Source organism: Belonocnema kinseyi, chromosome 5 (assembly GCF_010883055.1).
Source record: "Belonocnema kinseyi isolate 2016_QV_RU_SX_M_011 chromosome 5, B_treatae_v1, whole genome shotgun sequence".
Classification (NCBI taxonomy): Eukaryota; Metazoa; Arthropoda; class Insecta; order Hymenoptera; family Cynipidae; genus Belonocnema; species Belonocnema kinseyi.
Window position 1 is genome coordinate 78,649,811 of NC_046661.1, and position 20,595 is coordinate 78,670,405.

A 20,595-nucleotide genomic window follows, 5' to 3' on the forward strand; every position below is an offset into this window, starting at 1 on the left:
TTTGAGAAGCGCGCTATATGAGTCAACGGTGTAGGCGAAAATATGATAGACCACGATCTGAACCGTGATTTCTATGTTGACATCGCTTTTGTAACAAAATCTATCGTAATTCGTCTTATTCACTGATCTTGAGCGCTAAAACTGTCCATTTTTTTGGATTTTTTTAACGGATATTTCATCCGGCACTTATAATCTTAAAAATTACAAAGTTTAAGCTAAATCTACCGAAAGCCATTTTCCCATACATTTAGTGCAGGGTCCTTTGATATTAAAAAACTCATTTTGATGAAAAAATTGAATTAATTTTCAATTAGATGAGAGTAGTTTCACTTTGAACTAAGCAGTTGAACTTTTACTTAAAAAAATGAAATCTCAAGGAAAAATTTAATAGCAGTTCATCTCTTTTGTAAGAAATTAACCTTCTTATGTTAGTTCAAAAATAAACTTGCTGGCTGAAAATTCAACTTTTTGGTTCAATTTTGAACGCTTTTTCTTGATAATTATTTCTTTAAGTCTAATCACTTAATTTGAAAATCCCTCTTTTTAAATTAAAAATTCAACAATTTGGTAGAAAATTGAGCAATTCTGTTTGAATGTTAGTGGTCATTCACAAATTACGTAATGCGTTTTTCTTTTTTCCATATCGCTGTATCACTGTTCACTTCATGAAAAATAATATTCTCATCTTTATTTAAACAAAAGAAAAAAGCGTTACGTAATTTGGGAAAGATCCCTTAGGTCGTGTTTGTTGTTATTAAAATTCAAACTTTTTTCTTAAAGATTCATAATTTTGGTTGAGGATTTAGCTATTTTTTTAAAATTCGTCTTTTTTAGTTTGAAATTTTTTTTACTTGAAATTTCTTTTCATATTGAAGGTTCAATTATTCATTGGAAAATTCATTCTTCTTGATTGAAAATTAACTTTCTTGCTGAAAATTGTTGTTTTCCGGCCAAAGTCAACGGTTAACTATCACATTCAACCTTCTAGTTAGGAAACTTGACTATTTTGTTTTGAAATTTGTCCATTTGCCATTAGTTTATTGACTACAAATTTACAAATTCAACTATTTGTTCAAAAAGTCATGTACTTTGTTCAAAATTAATCTTTTGACAGAAAATTAATCTTCTTGGTAGCAAATAATGCTTCTTGGTTGAAAATTTTTCTTGTTCATAGGCTAGAAATGTAGCTATTTAGTAAAGAGTTAAACTTTTTTTTTTAATTTTTATTATTTTGTTGAAAAAACCATTTTGTTCAATTCATCTTTTTTGTCAAAAAATTCAACAGCTTTGTTTAATATAAGTCCTTTTGAATTACAAATGTACCTTTCATGGTAGAAAAGTCACGTTTATTGTTTTCATATTTTTTTGTTTCAATAATAATCGAAGTTCAGGTGCCAAGGGAGGAGAAGTAAGGAATAGGGAAGTAAGAAGAGGGGAATTATTGTTGGGGAGAGTAGGGGAAGAAATGAGTGATTGGGGGAAGGATGAATGGACTAAGGGGAGGGAGGAATGAGTATGAGAAGAGAGAAGTGAGTAGAGGAAGGAAGGAGCGAGTAGAGGTAGGGATGAGTAAGTGAAGAAAAGGGAGGAATGAGTAGGGGAAGGGAAGAGTGAGTAGGTGAAGGGAGAAATGAGTAAAAGAAGGGAAGAATTAGTAAGGTGACGGAGAAGTAAGCAGGGGTAGGGAAGAGTAAGTAAGAGAAAAGGAGGACGTAGGAGAAGGGAGGAATAAGTAGCGGAACAGAGGAGTGAGTAGAGGAAGGGAGGGATAAGTAAGGTTAGGTAGAAATGAGTAAAAGATGGGAGGAATGAGTAGGGGAAGGGTGGAATGAGCAGGGGTAGGAAAAAGTGAGTAAGGGGAAGGGAGAAATGAGTAGGAGAAGGGATGAATGAGTACGGGAAGGGAGGAATGAGTAGGAAAAGTGAGGAATGAGTAAAAAAAAGTGAGGAATGAGTAGGGGAAGGGAGGAGTGAGTAGAGGGACTGAGGAGTAAGTAAAGGAAGGGAGAAATGAGTCAAAGAAAAGAATGAGTAGCGGAAGGGAGGAGTAAGTATGGACAGGGAAGAGTAAATTATGGAAAGGGAGGAATGAGTAAGAGAAGGGAGGAATGAGTAGGGCAACGGAGCAGTAAGTAAGGGAAGGGGCAAATGAGTAGAAAAAGGAGAAATGAGTAAGGGAAGAGAGGATTGAGTAGAAGAAGGGAGGAATGAGTAGTAAAAGTTAGAAATAAGTAGGGGAAGAGAGGAGTGAGTAGAAGAAGGGAGGAATGAGTAGTTGAAGGGAGGAGTGACTAGGGGAATGATAAGAGGGGAAATAGGCAAAAGAAGAAGGAGTAGAAGAGGGAAAGTATTGTAGGCGCGCGGCGCCTAATTGTACAGACTTTTTTTCTTCAAAAAACAATCATAAATCCTGAGGCTAGATCAGTGAAGATAAAAAAAACGTTCCTTTCAATATCTCCGTATCTCAAAATGTAGATATAGCTTTTCTTCAAAAGTAGGGCAGTACAATGGTACAGCAATTTACTAAAAAAATATGTAACTCACTTTTTGAGAGCTCGTGTTTCGGCCAATCGAAGGCTGAACTTAATTCCTTCAACAAGAGATCCGACGTCATCTGGATGGGTCAGATATTTAGGATATATCAGTGGCTTTGAGAGAGGATCGTTATTCCTCAGACGAAGATATCCTTTGCTTTTTGGATGAAGGAGAGTCGGGATTATGTAAATTGTTCTATTTGAACCCTTTTTCTCCCCAACCATCCCGGTTTCAGCACAGTCGGCTAAATATCCTCCGAAAATTAATTGGATGTCTGGATGATCTTCCCTTGGGTCTGCGTATTTTGTATTTATCATGGCTGTCACTTCTGAAATACCTGTAATAGAAAAGAAATTTAGTAACAAGCAGCAAAAATGTACCTGGCGTCCAAATTTATAACCTAGTAAGTGCCATTTTCCGTAAAGGTGTTTTTTCAGTACTTATGTACTGGATTGTGACCCCTATGGTAAACACGTTGTGCTTTTGGACAGCAGAGCATCTTATTTCAAAGTTCAACAAAATTCAACAAAATGACAAAAATCTCATAAATATAATTTAAATAAACTTGTTACACATAATTTATTTATTTGTTCTTGCTCTACTGGTTCAAAAACACTCAATATTGTTTATCTAAACACTCTACATAATAACTGAACCATCTACAGGTTTCTTTATTCGATATAATTTTTATTTGTCATTAAAATAATTATTTCCTTGAAAATCACAAATCTTTACAAAAAAATTCAACGAATGTTTCTTTTTCTCTCACAGGCTTAAAATATAAACAAAAAACCAGCAAAATTTTCTTAATTTGTACCCACTCATATCAAAACAAGAAAAATGTAAGAAAGCAAATTTTATTTTTTATCTCAATTCTACATGCTTCAATTTGAGTTATTCCCAAAGAATATCCAAATAAAGAAAAGCTTCCTTAATAGGAGTCTGAAAAAATACATTTCCTACAAATTTACTTTTTTAAACTACTTATATGAGAATTATAACATAGCAAATTTTATATTCGATCTCAATTCTATATGCTTCAATTAAAACCATCTCCGAAGAAAATCAAACTTAAGGAAAAGGTTACAGCATAGGGGTCTAAGAAACTAAATAAACAAATTTTTATTTATTTCTAACCAGTGATAATCTTAACTGCCAAAGTGGCTGTATATGCTTCAATTTGAACCATCTCCAAAGAAAATTAGAATAAAAGACAAGCTTCCAGCAAATTGTTCCAAGAAGCTCAATTTTCCTATTTGTTTATATTTTTGAAACAATGATATAAAAATGAAAAATGTAACATAAAAGATTTTATATTTTATCTCACTTCTACGTACTTTAATTTGAGCCGCCTCCGAAGAAAATCAGACCAAAGAAAATCTTCGAGCATAGTGGTCTATGAAACTAAATTTCATTAATTATTCTCAATTTTTAACCACTAATATAAACAAAGGAATATGTCAAATAGAAAACTGTACTTTTTATTTCAATTCTAAATGCTTTAATTTGAGACATCTCCTAAGAAAATCAGGATTAAAAAAACACTCCCTAAGAAAATTAGACTAAATTTCAATTAAAGGAGCCAAAACTAATTTCTTCTGAATTGTCAACTTTCCAAATTGAAGTTAAAAAAATTTTCCATTTAAAAACTTTTCATTAAATCGTTTAATAATGAACAACTTGTACATATAATGAAATATTTTAATCTGAATAGGTTTTATTCTATCGCTTTAAAACAGAATTGATCTTATGATGAAACATTTAAAATGATCAAAAATACTCGTATATTTCATGAATTTTAATTATACCAACTGAATGTCACCACTTTTATCGCCGTGAAAAATTAGCGGTTTAAAATTTGTTTTCTCTGTTAAACGAATAAAATATTTTTTGGTAACTACAGGCTTCAAAGGCTATGTTCTCAAAACAGGAAAAATCAAGCGATTTTCCACGAAAATTGGGGAATAATAGGGGAACAAATTCTTTAAAATAAAATTAATGTGTAGGTACCGTATTCAATAAAAATTTAAATGAATATAAAACGCTTTAAATTTCTAGGATTTTAACTCAAAATGTACTTCTTTTTTAAAAAAGTTGTGGAATTTTTACCTAAAAGAGATAAATTTTCAACCCAAAGACGAAATTTAAACAAAAGAGTTCAATTTGAAAATCATAAAGTAGAATAGTTTAGACAATAATTAAGTTTTTAATAAAATAATTGAATTCCTAGCCAAATACTTGCATTTTTACCTGAATGGTCGAGTTTTCAAATAAAAACATTCAACCTTAACCAAACACAGTAGTATTTTTAATGAAATAGTTGCGTTTTCAAGCCAAGAAGACCCAACAGCTGTACTTATAACGAAAAAGTTGAATCTTCTATAAAAAAACGTATTTCCAAAAAAAAGTTGCATTTTCAAGCCAAAAAGACGATTTTTTAAAAATAATTCAGTCATGAACATGAAAATGTAAATTTTTAACCAAACATATATGTTTTAACTAATAAAGATGAATTTCTAACCGAATAGTTGAATTTTCATGATAATAAGAGGAATTTTTGTAGAAGAAAATTGAGTTTTTACCAAAAAAGTTAATTTTTAATCAATAAATGCTTAAAACTTCGTCTTTAGTTGTGGCAAATGAACTTTTTTGTTCAGAAATCAACAGTCTGCTAAAAAATGCGTCTCTTTGACAGCATAACTAAAAATGTAATATTTTGAATTCTATTGAGTCACTTTGAATGTTTTCAAATTGGATGAAATTCTTTTTAATTTAGATGAATTCTTTTAAATTCTCTTGAATTATCTAGAAACTGGCTTTAACAATTACCTTTATTTCACATGATGAATTACCCTTAAATATTCTTGAATTGAACTAAATTTGTCTGAGTTCATCTTATCGCTATAATTCTCTTCAATCTCGTCAAACTTTTTTGAATACTTTTAATTCTTTCAAATTCTCTTACATCTACAAAAATGTATTAAAATTCTTCTCTATTTAAACGAATAATTATAAATTTATTAGAATTAACTATGAATTAATTCGAATTGTCGTGAATTTTCTTGAATTTTCTTGAACTTTCTTGAACAATTATGAGTATTTCGGTTGAATTTCTATAAATTCCCTCAAATTCCATTGAATAACTCGGAATTAGGCTTGAATTAATCTAAGTGCCATTGAATTTGCTTTAATTCTCTTTAATCTCGTCAAATTCCTTTCAATTCTTTTGAATGCATTTGAGTTCTCTTTTGAACCTACTTAAATTTGTTTACATTCTTTTCAATTTATATGAATTCTTTAAAATTGCCTTGAGTTTATTTTGAATTCTTTCGAATTTTCTTGATTTTTGTTAGGTTTTCCTGAATCTACTTTAATTTTCTAAAATTATTTTTAGATTAGATTTATTTTTTTAATTTACTAGAATTTACTTTGAACTATTTAGAATTGCCTTAAATTTTCTGGAACTCACTTAAAGACTTTTTTAAGTTCCTGAATTTTTACAATCATAAAAAAATTGTATTCTAAAACATTTTCTTCGCTTTGTTTATAATTATAAAAATTTAGGGCCAGACACACGTTTCTTAGTGCTTCTCATTTAGTTTCCCAAATTTTTAACTTGATATCGCGAGGTTACGCTCACATGGCCTTAAATACCATTAAATCACCTTGGATTCGCTGTAACTATTTTCAATCTCTCTGAAATCTTCTGAACTCTTTTGATTGCATTTGATTTCCTTTTGGAATATATTTTTTTTATTTTAAATTCTTTATGATTTAGAATACTTAGATGAACTATGTCATATTTACTAGAATTCATTTTGAATTCTGTCAAATTTTTTTGAACTGTTTGGAAACTCACTTAACTAATTATCTTTAACCCGCTTGAGTTCCCATGAATCTCCTTAAGTACCATTGGATTACTCTGAAATTCGCTATAATTCTCTGCAATATCGTCGAAGTGCCTGCATACATTTGATGAAGTTTGTTTTAATTTGCTAGAATTTACTTTGCATTTTTATGAATTGTCATTAATTGTCTGGGCTTGGCTTAAATATTTATTTTTATTCTGCTCAAATGACATTGAATTATCCTGATTTGGCTTTAATTCTCTTCAATCTCGTCGAGATCTCTTACATTCTTTTGAATTCATTCGGGTTCTCTTTTGAATCTACTTCAATTTGTTGAAATTCTTTTTAAATTAGATGCATTTTAAAAATATTATAGAACTTAATTTTAATTAAATTTCAATAAATTCAGAAAAATGATTCGCTATTTTGTATTATGAAGCAAAAGTTGTCGATTCTTTATAAAAGAAAGTTTAAGAGTTCTCTGTTAATTAGCTGAAAGAAGCATTTTAAACGAAACTCTGTTTTAACTTTTTTTCGCCTTTTTTGCGATCATCTGGACAACCGTGCAAGCTATCGCAAAAATGTGCTCATTTGGTTTAGCGTTAAAAAATTGCATCAAATTAATTTATCCCTTTTTGTCATAAAAATATTCTACTTCCACTTGTGATTTGGCATTACTGCAAAATAACATCATATACAATAGTGTTGTTTCTATATCGACAGTATGAAATGTAATAAAATTTCCGCATCGTAATTAGTGACACAAGTTCTTTTGATCCTAGTCACACGATTAGCTTCTTTTACATCAATGACGACGTTTATGGTGTAATAGTACTAAAGAGAAATGTACTCACACGGGGATCAGTGATTAAAGATACGATTTTCTCTGCAATATATCTAAAAATATGTATCCACATGAATATTACTACAGGAAAACCTCCCTACAATGGATAATGCCACCTACAGTAGATAATCATTAATTAAAAATACTAATAGGTATGAAATAATTAATTTCATTTAATTAATAGTTACTACGCTACACGCCTTTCTAATGAACATTACAATAAATTATTTTTCTTTTATTAGTGCTCTTAATTAATGATTATTCGCTTGAGGATGCATTATCCATTGTATGGAGATTTCCTCTTCACAAGAAAGTGACATAAACAAGATTGTTATAATACATAAAAAATGTCAGTATTTTGTTGATAGAAATAATTTCCAAAAGGAATAAAGGAGCATAAAATAAAATAGGAAGTATTTATAGTGGATTCTCAAATTCGGGGCAATGGTTACCCCAAACTTGCATGAATCAGTCGCTCCGGAAGGTGGGTGCTAAATTTTTCTAAACTGTGCAAGCACGAAACTGCGTTGCAAGCGCCGCGTGTGCAGAATGGCTCGACTATACTGTTAATTACACGGTTCAACCTGTTCGGGGAATTGGTTCTCCCAAGCCAGTGGAGCTGTTCTACTAAACAGAAGTGGCGCTGTTCACTGTGTGAGTGGTGCAACAATTGTACGTGTTGGGTTAGCGGATCTATTAAACTACTCTGTGTGTAGTTGATTCCAGACTTTTTGATGAATTCCAGTATGTTAACCACACGGAGAGAAGTAAGGTAAAAACGTCGCGCTAGCGGTGAGAGAGCTGCTGCACTTCGGTTTGATATGGCGTGTGCTCCAGATTCGAGGCGCTGGTTATCCCAAACTTGTGGAGACCAGTAGCTCCGAAACGTGGATGCTATATTTTCCTAAACTGCACAAGCGCGGAAATATGCCGCAAGCTCCGCGCGTGCAAGACGCCCGACTATACTGTTGGGTAAACGGTTCGGCCTGTTCGGGGTAACATACCAGTTTTCCCGAAACAGTGGAGCCAATATAACAAATAAAAACATTGAAAGTTACAAATTAGATCAATAAAAATGACTGATTTGATTTTTGCAACTGATTTAATCTATGACATTTACAGTTTAGATTGTGTTGGAGATTTCTCGTTCGATATTATTCGTTTATTTTATAAATAAACGCATGGTTGGGCCATTCATAGACAACTTGAAAGCTAATTATTGTAGAGCAACATGAGAAATTTCCAGCATTATCATTTGAGGGCAATAATAAGAAAAGATTCCCTTCTGCCTACAAATAGCTAAACCATATATTTGTTTACAAAATAAAAAAATTTCGAATGACAAGTTTTCATCACTTAAAATCACCATTAATATAGTTTAAAGACGATTAGAAAGAATAATATCGATGGAAAATTCTTCGTCACTAAACATTACTACTTAGGGATCGTCCATAAACTACGCTGCCAATTTTGGGTCAAGTTGCCAATATATCTATATTGTTTGCGTGACCGCGTGGTTACATAATAATTTCAGTAATAAATCAACAATTTAAATAAAAAAGTTATTTCCAGAACAAATGTTGTAATATACCGTATTGGATTTTATGTGACAGTTAATTTGGGTATTATTTAATTTTTAACTGAGAAAGGTACATTTTTAAGCAAAATTTGGTATGGTTAAACTTTTAATTAAACATATTTTTGAATATAAGAAAACTAATTTTCTTCCAAATAGTTGATTTAATACCAAAAAAGACGAATTTCCAACAAAATACCAGAACTGTCATGACAGTGTGAAAAAATTGACAAAATTCGGACCGCGGCTCAATTTTTGACGGATTTAAATAAAATTAACGTCAAAATAACTGGAAGGGAGTCTGCTAAATGATGCCACTGCGATATTTGAGTTTTTTTTTTATTTTTTCCTTGTGGGTCGTACCTCAAACTGAGATTGCTGCATCCATATAACCGAAAATATGAAATACGAACACACATACCCCAAATCCACAAACCCCAAACCCATAAATCTCAAAGCCACAAACCCATATACCCCTAACTCCAAACCCACGTACCTCAAATTCACAAACCTCAAATCCACAAACCTTCTGAAAAATTGTTTTCAACCTTAATTTTCAACATGAAAATTAAGGATTATGGGTTTGAGGTATGAGGTATATGGGTTTGTGGGTTTTGAGGTTTCTGGACTTGAGGTTTATGGATTTGTGGTTTGTGAATTTGGGGTTTGTGGGTTTGGGGTATGTGAGTGTGGGGTTTTGAGATTTGTGGGTTTCGAGTTTTTGGGTTTGGAATTTGTGGGTTTGAGGTTTGTGGGTTTGAAGTTTACGAATTTGAGGTTTGAATTTGGGGTATGTGGATTTGGGGTATGTGGGTTTGGGGTTTGTGGCTTTGAGATTTGGGGGTTTGTGGATTTGTGGATTTGAGGTTTATGGATTTGAGGTTTGGGATATGTGCATTTGGGATTTGTGGCTTTAAAGTTTGTGGGTTTGAGGTTTTTGGGTTTGAGGTTTGTGGGTTAGAAGTTTGTGGGTTTGAGGTTCGGGGTATGTGGGTTTGAGGTTTGTGGATTTGAGGTTTGGGGCATGTGGGTTTGGGATTTGTGGGTTTGAGGTTTGTGGGTTTGAAGTTTATGAATTTGAGGTTTGAGATTTGGGGTATGTGGGTTTGGGATTTGTGGGCTTGAGGTTTGTGGGTTAGAAGTTTGTGAGTTTGAGGTTTGTGAATTTGAGGTACGTGGGTTTGGAGTTAGGGGTATATGGGTTTGTGGCTTTGAGATTTATGGGTTTGGGGTTTGTGGATTTGGGGTATGTGAATTCATATTTCATATTTTCTATTATATGGATGCAGCAGTCTCAGTTTGAGGTACGGCCTAGAAGGAAAAAATAAAATAAAAACTCGAATATCGAAGTGGCATCATTAAGCAGACTCCCTTCCGGTTATTTTGACGTTAATTTTAATTCAATCCTTCAAAAATTGAGCCGCGGTCCGAATTTTGTCCAATTTTCCACACTGTGATGTCAACCCAAAAGTTGCATTTCAAACTAAACTAGATTAATTATCAACAACAACAAAAAAACTAAATTTTAACAAAATAGTTCCATTTGAACAAAAAGTTGAATTTTTACTTAGGAAAGAACCATTTTCGACCAAAAATAGAATAGCTAAATTTTAAATTTCCAAAGTAATTTTTGAACAAAAAAAATTAATTTTCAACAAAACAGTTTAATTTCCAACCAAAGAGATCAATTTTTAACTAAAATTTGGAATTTTCAACAAAAAAAAATAGTTTTTAAAAAAGTAGTTTAACTTTAAACCCAAGTTGTTACATTTCTGACCAAAAAGATGAATTTTTAAACAAAAAGATTAATTTACTACAAAAAGGAACTTTCAATAAAATTCAAGAATTCTCAAACCAAAATTCAAATTTTCATCTAAGAACGATGAATTTCTGAAGAAAAAGACTGTTGGTTTCTCGCGCTTCGCGCTCGATACTATATTTAACTCGCGCATCGCGCTCAATGATGTATTTACCTCGCGCTACGCGCTCGATCTTTGTGCATAGACTTTTTAAAACTAAACATGAAAGCATCGACGACAGTAATTTGGTGATTGTGAATTCTCTTTTGTTAAATCTCCTTCGGCTTTAACGAACACACTCTCACACGCATCTCGTGCTTCGCACTCGAGTTCATCCCTAAAATTTTATATCATTCCCATAAGTATATATTATCATAATTCGTAACTTGCATTTGTATTAAAACAGACGAAGTTTCATTGTCCAATTTAAAAAAATGCGCAATCTTTAAATAAAATTTTGTTATTAAACGTTGTATTGCAACTTTTATCGTTCTTCCGTAAACTGAATTTGCTCATTTCCAATATTTTCTTTATGATTTAAACTTAACACATACAGTCTATTGTACCCGAGGTCAATCTAATAGAATGATTTTTTCAAAAGTTATCGTACTGACAGACAGATACAGGCATAAATATATACAGACAGACCGACAGACGTACGCATTCGTAAAAACCTGTTTTTCGGTCTCAGGGGGTCTCAAAACGTCGAAATTTGACAAAACCGGGGTGGGGGTGGCGGTTGTCAAATTTTACACATATCTAATATCTTCTCTGATGAGAATGTAAAAAAAACCATTAATAACCATTTTTTTGCTCTACTTTCGGTGAAAAAATGTTATCTATTAATTTTTGCTTAGCTTATGCCGCGTGTCGAAAAAATTAATTTTTGTATTTTCAATGTTATTTTTTATGAATAAACCAAAAATTACCTGTCCTATAAAAAAATTATTAATAACAAATTTGTCGATATTTTTTGGGTGCACAATGTCTGTCTTATAATTTTTTTTTTCTATCTTGCATAGTTTGAACGCAAAATGCAATTTTTGATTTTTGATTAGTTTTTGTGCGGTCAACATTTGAATTTTTAAATTTTTCGAATAATTCAAGAAGTTGATATGATAATATTGTAGAGGTATCGAAAAGTCAAATTTACCTTTTCAAGTACTATGAACTGCACGGAGAATTTTTGAATCAGGAAAAAATGTGTACTCAAACATTTTCAAAATGAGCCCACTTTTTGAATTTTCATCCAAAATGGCTAACTAACGAACTTGGCCTTTAGTTCAGAACACTAAACAAGTGTACCAAAGGCCAATCTAAAAGAATAATTTGTTCAAAAGTTATTTGTTTACAGCCAGACATACATCCAGCCATACATACATACATCCATACACACATGCACACATACATGCATACATGCATACACGCATACATACATACATACATACATACATACATACATACATACATACATACATACATACATACATACATACATACATACATTCATTAGTAAAAACCTGTTTTTCGGAGTTAGGAGGTTTCAAAACTGGGACATTTGACAAAAACTGGGGGGGGGGGGCTGTCAAATTTTACAAAAATCTAATACCTTCTCTGATGAGAATGTAAAAAGATGAATTATCAATAAAATTTGAGAATTTTTAACCAAACAGTTGTATTTTTAAGAAAGAGAAAAAAAGAAAAAATGTACTAATTTTTGGGAAAGTAGTTCAACTTTAAAACCTAGCTGTTAAAATTTTAACGATGATGGTGAATTTTTGACTAAAAAAAACGAATTTTTAACAAAGTTCAAGAATTATTAACCAAAAACTTTAATTTTCTACAAAAGATGAATTTTTTAACAAAAATATTAATTTACTAGAAAAAATACGAATTTTCAATAAAATTACCGAAAAAACTAACGTTTAATGAAGTTAAGGAATTCTCAACCAAAAAGTTAAACTATTAACTCAAAGAAATTAATTTTTAAACAAAAAAAATTGGTTTACTAACAAAGAAGACGAATTTTTAATGAAATTTAAAAGGTCTCAACCAGAAAGTTCAACTTTCAACTAAAAATATAAATTTTTAAAGAAAAATCTTAATTTACTAGCAAAAAAGAAGAATTTTCGAAAAATTCAAACGTGCTCAACCAAAAAGTTTAATTTTAAACTAGAAATATAAAATTTTAAACAAAAAGTTTAAGTTTCTACCAGCCGCGCGGCACTATGAAATAAGAGTGACGGAAATGTCGACTGCGACCCAGGGCAGCGCTGGCTGTACTTTTAGGTCGTTAATTATTCAAATCAATGGGAAAAGTTCCATAAATGTGCAATTTTTTGCTTTTTTAATGATAAAAACGGACTTTTTCGAATTTTTTTTGCTTTATTGCAAATTATAAGCATCCTTTTTGGTTGAAAATTCAAATACTCAGTTGGAAGTGGAATTAGTTTTGGTTAAAAATCCCATTTACTTGGTTGATAATTCATTATTTTATTTGATAAACCATTTTTTCAAACAATAGTTATATTGTTGAAAATTATGTTTTCCAGTAAAAAATTAATTGCTTCAACTGATAATTTAACTTGTACATATTAGGTTCAAAATTTATCTTCTCAAGTTGCAAATTGATCTTTTTAGTAGAAAATTATTTTTTTCATTTTTAGAATTAATTTTTATAACTGAAAATGAACTGTACTATTTTTTTCGAAAATTGATCTTTTTTATATAAATATAATTCTGTTGGTTGAAAATTATACTATTTAGTTGAAGGTTTACATTGATTTGATTGAAAATTAGGTTTTGTACTGAAAATTTAATTAATCTATTTTTATTTAAAATTTGATCTGTTTAAGAACGAAATGCATTTTTGTGTTAAAAATCCGTCTTTTTTGATAAAAGAATAATTTCACTAGTGGAAACTTTGTCTTTTTAGTTAAAAATTAATTTATGTAGTTGAAAAATGAACTATTTTGTTGAAAATGCGTCTCTTTTTTCGTTACAAATTTATTTCACTATCTGAAAATTTAAGTTTTTTCTTTTGGTAGAAAATTTATCTTTTCAATTGAAAATTCATGTATTTGGTTAAAAATAAAATTTTTTTTTTAGTTGAAGATTTATGATTTTAGTTGAAAATTCACTTTAATTATTCCGTTTTTTGTGGACAATTGACATTTTTTGATAGAAATATAATCTTTTTCGTTAAAAAATGTTTTGTTTTGTAGAAAATTTAACTAATCTATTTTTTCTTAATAATTCATTTCTTTGGTTGAAAAAATTTTTTGCTTAAACATTTTTTTTCAATTTTTATAGAAAATTCATCTTTTGGGTTTAAAATTGAATTATTTTGTTGAGAATTCATTTTTTGTTAAAAAGATTGTTTTTAATGAAAATTTTAATTCCTTCTATTTTTGTTTAAAAAACAAATTTTTTCGATTGAAAAAAACTGTTTTATAGAAAATTCGTTTTTCCTTTTTGGTTGAATATTTAATTTAACATTTTAACTATTCTAATTTTTGTTGAAAATTAATCTTTATTAGATGAAAATTTATGTACTTTTTGGAAACTAGTCTTTTTTGGTAGAAAATTAATCTTTTGTGTTCAAAACTCAACGAATTTTTTGGTCGAAAATTCATATTTTTGATAGACGATTCATAATTTTATTTAAAAAATGAATTGTTTGGTTGAAAATTGATCTTTTAGACCTGAAACCACAACTAAAAAGTGTGGAAATATATTGAAAAACAAGTTTTTTCCCATTAACATTATCAATCCCTTAGGTATACAGTTAGTTTTATAACTAAAAAGAATGTAGAAATCAGCAGCCCTTAATGAGGCACTGTTTGATGCGAATAATATGTTTTCTATTATACTTTGACTTCTGCTATCATTTAAATTAAGCGCCCCTTTAAATTTTAAGCGATTTAGCTAGATCTTAATTCAAAATGCTTATAAATGCTGATTAAATTCTCAAAGTACATAATGGTCAAGCATATTCTCATGCTTGTTAGAATTTCTCCGAGCACTTGAACTCTTTAAAACACTACCCTCTAAACTCTAAAGTGTTAACGTCGTTTCAAGACGATCAGAGAGAAAAAAATTACTTTCAACCAATAAATGTCTAAACTAAGCATTTGTTTATATAATATATTTAAAAAATAAACAAATCATATTGACAACAAATTTTCATCATCAAATATGATCGGGTCGATAAAATCAAGCAATTTCAACTTACAAATATACTTTGCAAAAAAAATGTCCATGATGTTGATATTTTGTTTATATAATTTGCTTATCACAATTAGATTTGATATCCTGTTAATTATTTATATTCTATAGATACTTCAAAATTTATTTTCATCGAGAATGGGAATAATTAATTCATTCATTTACAGATAAAAAATAATAATCAAAAAGTGTCTCATTTTCGCTCTTTGTTTATTTATATGAAAAATAGAAAATGATAAAAATTTAAAAATCGAATTTATAGAGGCTCCTATGCAGCTGTTGTTGGTCACTTCTAGAAAAAATGTTGAAAATCGGTTAAGAATTGTAGGCTGTATGTGACTTTGAATAGTAAATTCCTGATTCAGTCCACATTGCGACGATCCGTTGCGTCTCGATTAATTCAGAAACTGTGTACTCGGCTGTTGCAGTGAAAGCCGATTACACAATATGATCTCGTTCGTGTCTGCCTGTCAATGATGGTGCAACGATTTTCCGATTTGACCGGGTCGATGGGTTGAACTACAGCCGGATAAAGAATGAAACCGCTTTAATTCCGGGACTCCCTTCGGGCACTGCGGGCGGCCCAACATCTGATCGGTTGCGGCGATTTAAACATATTTTACCGGATCGAAAACCCTTTCTAATCTGGCAAGTAACAACCTCTGAGGATCGATTTCAATCTTTTGTCTCAATTTCTCTCCGACAAATTTATTCTCATTTCCTCCCATTGTTGTGTGATCAGATTACTGACTTATGTCATTTGGAAAATAGTTTTACATGCTTTCTTTTCAGAGATTTTACGGCTTTTTGATTTGGGATTTAAAAAAAATTGAAAAAGGACTGCCTGAAGAAGGATTGTTCTTGGCTTTGGGAAACATACAGGACCATTATATCTCAACAGCCCCAACTTTAAAAGTCATGTTGTTTTATTTTATTTAAATTCTGGAAATATCTTCAATAGGATGGTCAATTTTTTTCCTTCGAATTTTTAAGCATATCGCCCGGAAATTTATTCGAATCCCCAAAGAAAATAAATCAATTTTTTTGTTTTAACAAAAATTATATTTAGAGGTGGCGCAAGCACCATACAATTTAACACGTATTTCCTACAAGAAAAAAACGTTTTTTTTAAATTTATTTAGAATCATCAATATTTGTCGAATCGAGTTGAAACTCAAAAATTCCCTCCACAATTAGCCATAGGATACGTATAAAATATTATTTTATAAATATCGCCCACACAAGTATGTTTTATTAAGTCCCAAAAAAATTCCCATAAGTAAAAACATGGGTTTTGCGTGTTTATAGCGCTAATGTTGATTTTTTTGCGGACTTTTTAATTCACATTCTTTCTAATGAAATACTATTTCTCATCAAATACTACTTAGTACTGATAATAAGATGTTTAAACAATTTATTATTGCAAATCTGCGACTTTCTGTCCACTTTTCAAGTAGAGTAAGATAATGATTAATTATTGTTAGAAAGTATAATTGTTTAAACAATTTATTATTATTGTTAATTGTTTTCTTCTAGAATAATGCTAGAAAATTGAAGTTTCTTAAAAAAATGTTCACTTTTTGTCCAATTTTTAACAAGAGTGAGTTAAATAATGAATTAAAATTAACAACATTATTAATTTAAATAATTTATTATTAATGTTAATAATATTATTATTGAATTATGCTAGAAAGCAGCGGTTTTGTGTGAAATATTCAACTCTTTCCCCATTCTTCACTTAGAGTTAGGTAATAATGATTGAAATTCAACAAACGTAATTGTTTGAACAAATAATTCTTGTTAAAATCTATCTTCTCCTATAGTATTGCTAGATAATTGTCTTTTCCTAAAATTTTTCACTTTTTGAGAACTTTACAGTTACTTAGTGAAATAAGAATTTATGCAAGTTTTTGTCATTTTTTTACTCAGGTAATAATTAATGTAAGCTAGGAACAAATATTAAATATTAGTAATAATTTAAATAAAACGCCTCTCAGTAACTACTACAAGGAAAATTTACATTCAATATGATCCATATAGAAAATTTAAGAATATTTCAAATATCTGTTTTCGTTCAAAAAAATATATTTACAAAAAAGGTTACTGAAAATTAAACATTTAAAAAAAATGCAACTTTCTATCACTTGCCTAATGGAATTTAGTTATAAACAATAATACATTGTTTAAGCAACTATTTTGTTGATTTGCTTCAATATTATTATTCCTCTACATGAAAAGTGGACGAAAAGTTGAAATTTTGAGAAAAACTGCAACTATCTGGCATTAAATTAGATGCAAATAGTTATAAAAAATTATAATTTTCTTAACGAATTATTGTGACTAAACTAAATTAGTGATTAAATCTCTTTAAATGAAACATAGACAAATAGTTACAAAAAAACCGCAACTTTCTACTATTAAGCAAAGAGAACATTATTGACAATAAGAATAGATTGTTGAAACAATTATTTTTGTTAACTTGAATCAATTATTACTTTATTCTAATTAAATAGTGATAACTTATAAACAATTGTTGTTGCAGAATTTAATTAAATGTTAACTCACTTCACGTGAAAAGTGGGCAAAAAGTTTTAAAATTTTGGAAAAAATTGCATTTTCTAGTATTATTCAAAGACAATATTATTAACATTAATAATTTTGTCAAAAAATATATTTTGTACAATCAATTAACTATTATCTCACTCTAATTGATAATAAGACAAAAAGGGTATTTTTTTAAATAACCGCCAATTTCTAGCCTATTCTAATAAAAAATAGCTAAAAACAATAATAAATTTTTTAAACAGATTATGTATGGATATAATTATTTGTATTAAATATTATTTCATATATTGGAAACAATTTGCTTTAAATAAGCTGCAAAAAATCATAATTAGCGCCAAAAACTCGCCCAACCCTTTTTTACAATTATGGGGAGTTTGGGGGCCCTATAAAACAGACTTATGGGGATGATATTTAAAAAGTAATGTTTTGTTCATATTCTATGGCTAATTGTAAAAACAAATTTTGAGTAACAACTCGATTTAGCAAATATTAACGATTATGATTAAAAATCACAAAAACGTTTGCTTTTCAAAACAAAAAAAATGGATTTATTTGTGTGTGTATTCAAATAAATTTTCGGGCTGAACGCATACAAATGATCTATTATTATAATTATTTTCACCCTTTTGTCCTATTTTATTGCGAACAAATTTTTTAATAACTTTCAAACAATTCAGTTTTTTATTTAACTTTTTTCGCATTTAAGGGTATTTTTTGATAGTCTTGAAAAAAGCTGAACTTCTTTGCTTCGAAAAACATCCTTACTAAAAAATCGGGTTTGAAGGTCTGTTGCGCGACGGGAAAAAATTGAAAAAGTTTGAGTCAAAGTCAAGAAATAATATTTTTTTCATCAATCACTTTTTAAGAATACGCGTAGTTTTCGTTTTATTTTTATAGATCAACATTAAAAATGAAAAAAATTGAATTGAATCTTTCTGAAAAGGAACCCAAAATGATAAATGGTTTCTAAAGGAACTCAAAGCATGGATTCAAATGGTTCTAATAGATGTGGAAAATCTGACGTTTTCAACTGCGCATAGATAAAAAAGCGCGGGTCTATTTAAAACCATATACTATACACTCACAATATAACGTGAATATTAATTTTGTTAAGAATTTTGGTATTTCTATCATTTAATTTGATTTATTTAAAAAAGATTAAAAACGTTTGTTGATATTTATCTGCATGATTATTCATAGTATTTTTGATTTCGAACAGACTCGCGCTTTTCGGCACATGCTTAGTTGAAAATAACAAAAAGAGTTCCTTTAGAGCCTAAGTTCTATAGGATGCCAACTTTTAGTTCTGTCGCAACATTACTCAACTCCTGTTTTGCTGTGCATTCATGCTGGGAAAAATCAACATCGCTTTTGGAAAGAGTATTATTTGACTTTTTATTTGTTAATAACAATTACAAAATAATTTTTACTTCCTCTGACCTGCTGGCCAACTTTCCTAAATTGTTTATTATCTGATTTCAGGTCATTCTGAATGAACTTGGACGCGTTGGCAGAATGGTAGACTTGCAAACTAGTCTTTGGAATACAAAGTGATTACATCTAAGTACGAGCATGAGGTCTGCTTTCACATCGGGCCCTGTATCTCGGAAACTATTCACTAGCCCATTTTTCTACTGAAGGTGTACTTTAAAGCCACCTTTTCTTTAATGACTAATAAAATATACCCTAAATCCTGAAAAAGTTAAATATATATTTGCATTTTTTTAATTTCTTAAAAACTTTAGTTATTTTAAAAATAAAATAGGATAAATGGGTGGAAAATAGTTGTTAAGAAAACTTCATAAAAAGTTTAACTCGCGTGAATAGAAAGGAAGTTACAGATTTTTGAAAATATCCGTGCAGGTGTTGGGGTTGAAAATGTACTCCCCCCCCCACACACGGTAGCGTTCAGGTTTCTCACTAAGTGCACTCCTCGGGTGAACCTGTGAAAGGGGCATGGTTTACGAAAGTGAACTACAAAGTGTCATGTTCTTTGAACGGGCGCGTGTGAAAAGCTTTGGCGCGAATATAAAGATTGTCAGGAGATTATAATGGAAAGGCAGCGAAAAAGTTTCATTTAAATATGCCCAATTTTCCAACTTCCCGCTAATTCCTCCCGTCAATTTCTGTGCTCACTCGCATTCACCTACTTCATCTCGGTCGGGTCAAATAGTCACCCATCGAGTGATCCCCACACATCAATCTGGTGTGTTTTCTGAACGGTTCACCCGTCTGGATGCGCCCAATCAGCTGGCGCCGCTGAACGGTTCCGAGTGCACCCGAGTGCACTCGGTGAGAAACCTGAACGAACCCGAGAGAGGTGATAATTCGGGTGTGATGTCATTCTTCGTGGGAAAATTCAAACTACGAGTATCTAACTTATGCAAATTAAAAAAAAAGTAAAAATGGTTTTTTAAACATGTATTTCAATGTATATATTTTTCTAAACGTCTGTCATCTGTTATTGTAAAACAATAATTTATAGTAATTACGAAGAAAATAATTGAAATAGTCTGCTCAAATAGCTTCTTCCTATTGCCGACGTTTTTTCATGTCTTGCATTAAATGAATCAAAATTCTATTCGGATCTTTATATCCTCCTTAGAATCACATCCAGCCATAAAATATTTTTCAACTAATAATCTACTTTCTTTAGAGAATTCGCTGATTTTCAAATCCATTGTTTGATTATATCTTTGACTCCGCTGGATGCGGCTGTAATTTTCAATTTCTCATTTTTAGGCATTGATAGGTTACCTTAGATGTCTTTGGCTTAGATAATAGTCAGCTGGATCAGTTGTCAAGAAAAAAGCCGCGACGGCTGTGAAACCTGATTGTTATTTTTTAAGTACTAAAAACCTAAAAAAAACTTTTCTTTTCTCCATAATGTTATTTACTGCTTTAAGTTTATAAAAATACGTTTATCCCATTTCATGCAACATCCACATTATAATAATAAACCTGTTTTAAATACTATTAATTTTGTATGATAAGCAATCATTTGAATTTCCCCTAAGAATGAAAAAAATATATATTATGATCTTCAATCTTTTCAAAATTCTTAAAAAGCTTCTCTTTGCCGCAATCGAGAACTTTTATTTTTTGAAACCTTTATAAGTTTTAATTATGTTTTAATCGTTTCAAAATTTCTAAATATCTCTTAGCTTACCGTAGGAAAAGTCTTACGAAGGGGGGGGGGGG

The 20,595-nt window shown here is 30.3% G+C and overlaps 1 protein-coding gene across 1 annotated transcript in view; it reads right to left on the reverse strand.

Moving 5' to 3' along the window:
* LOC117173229 (glucose dehydrogenase [FAD, quinone]-like) overlaps positions 1-20,595 on the reverse strand; it is a 68,121-nt gene that overhangs the window by 5,135 nt on the left and 42,391 nt on the right. Inside the window, exon 7 of the mRNA XM_033361691.1 lies at positions 2,545-2,872. Coding sequence (XP_033217582.1) covers positions 2,545-2,872 — 328 coding nt within the window. The remainder of the gene's footprint in view (positions 1-2,544; positions 2,873-20,595) is intronic.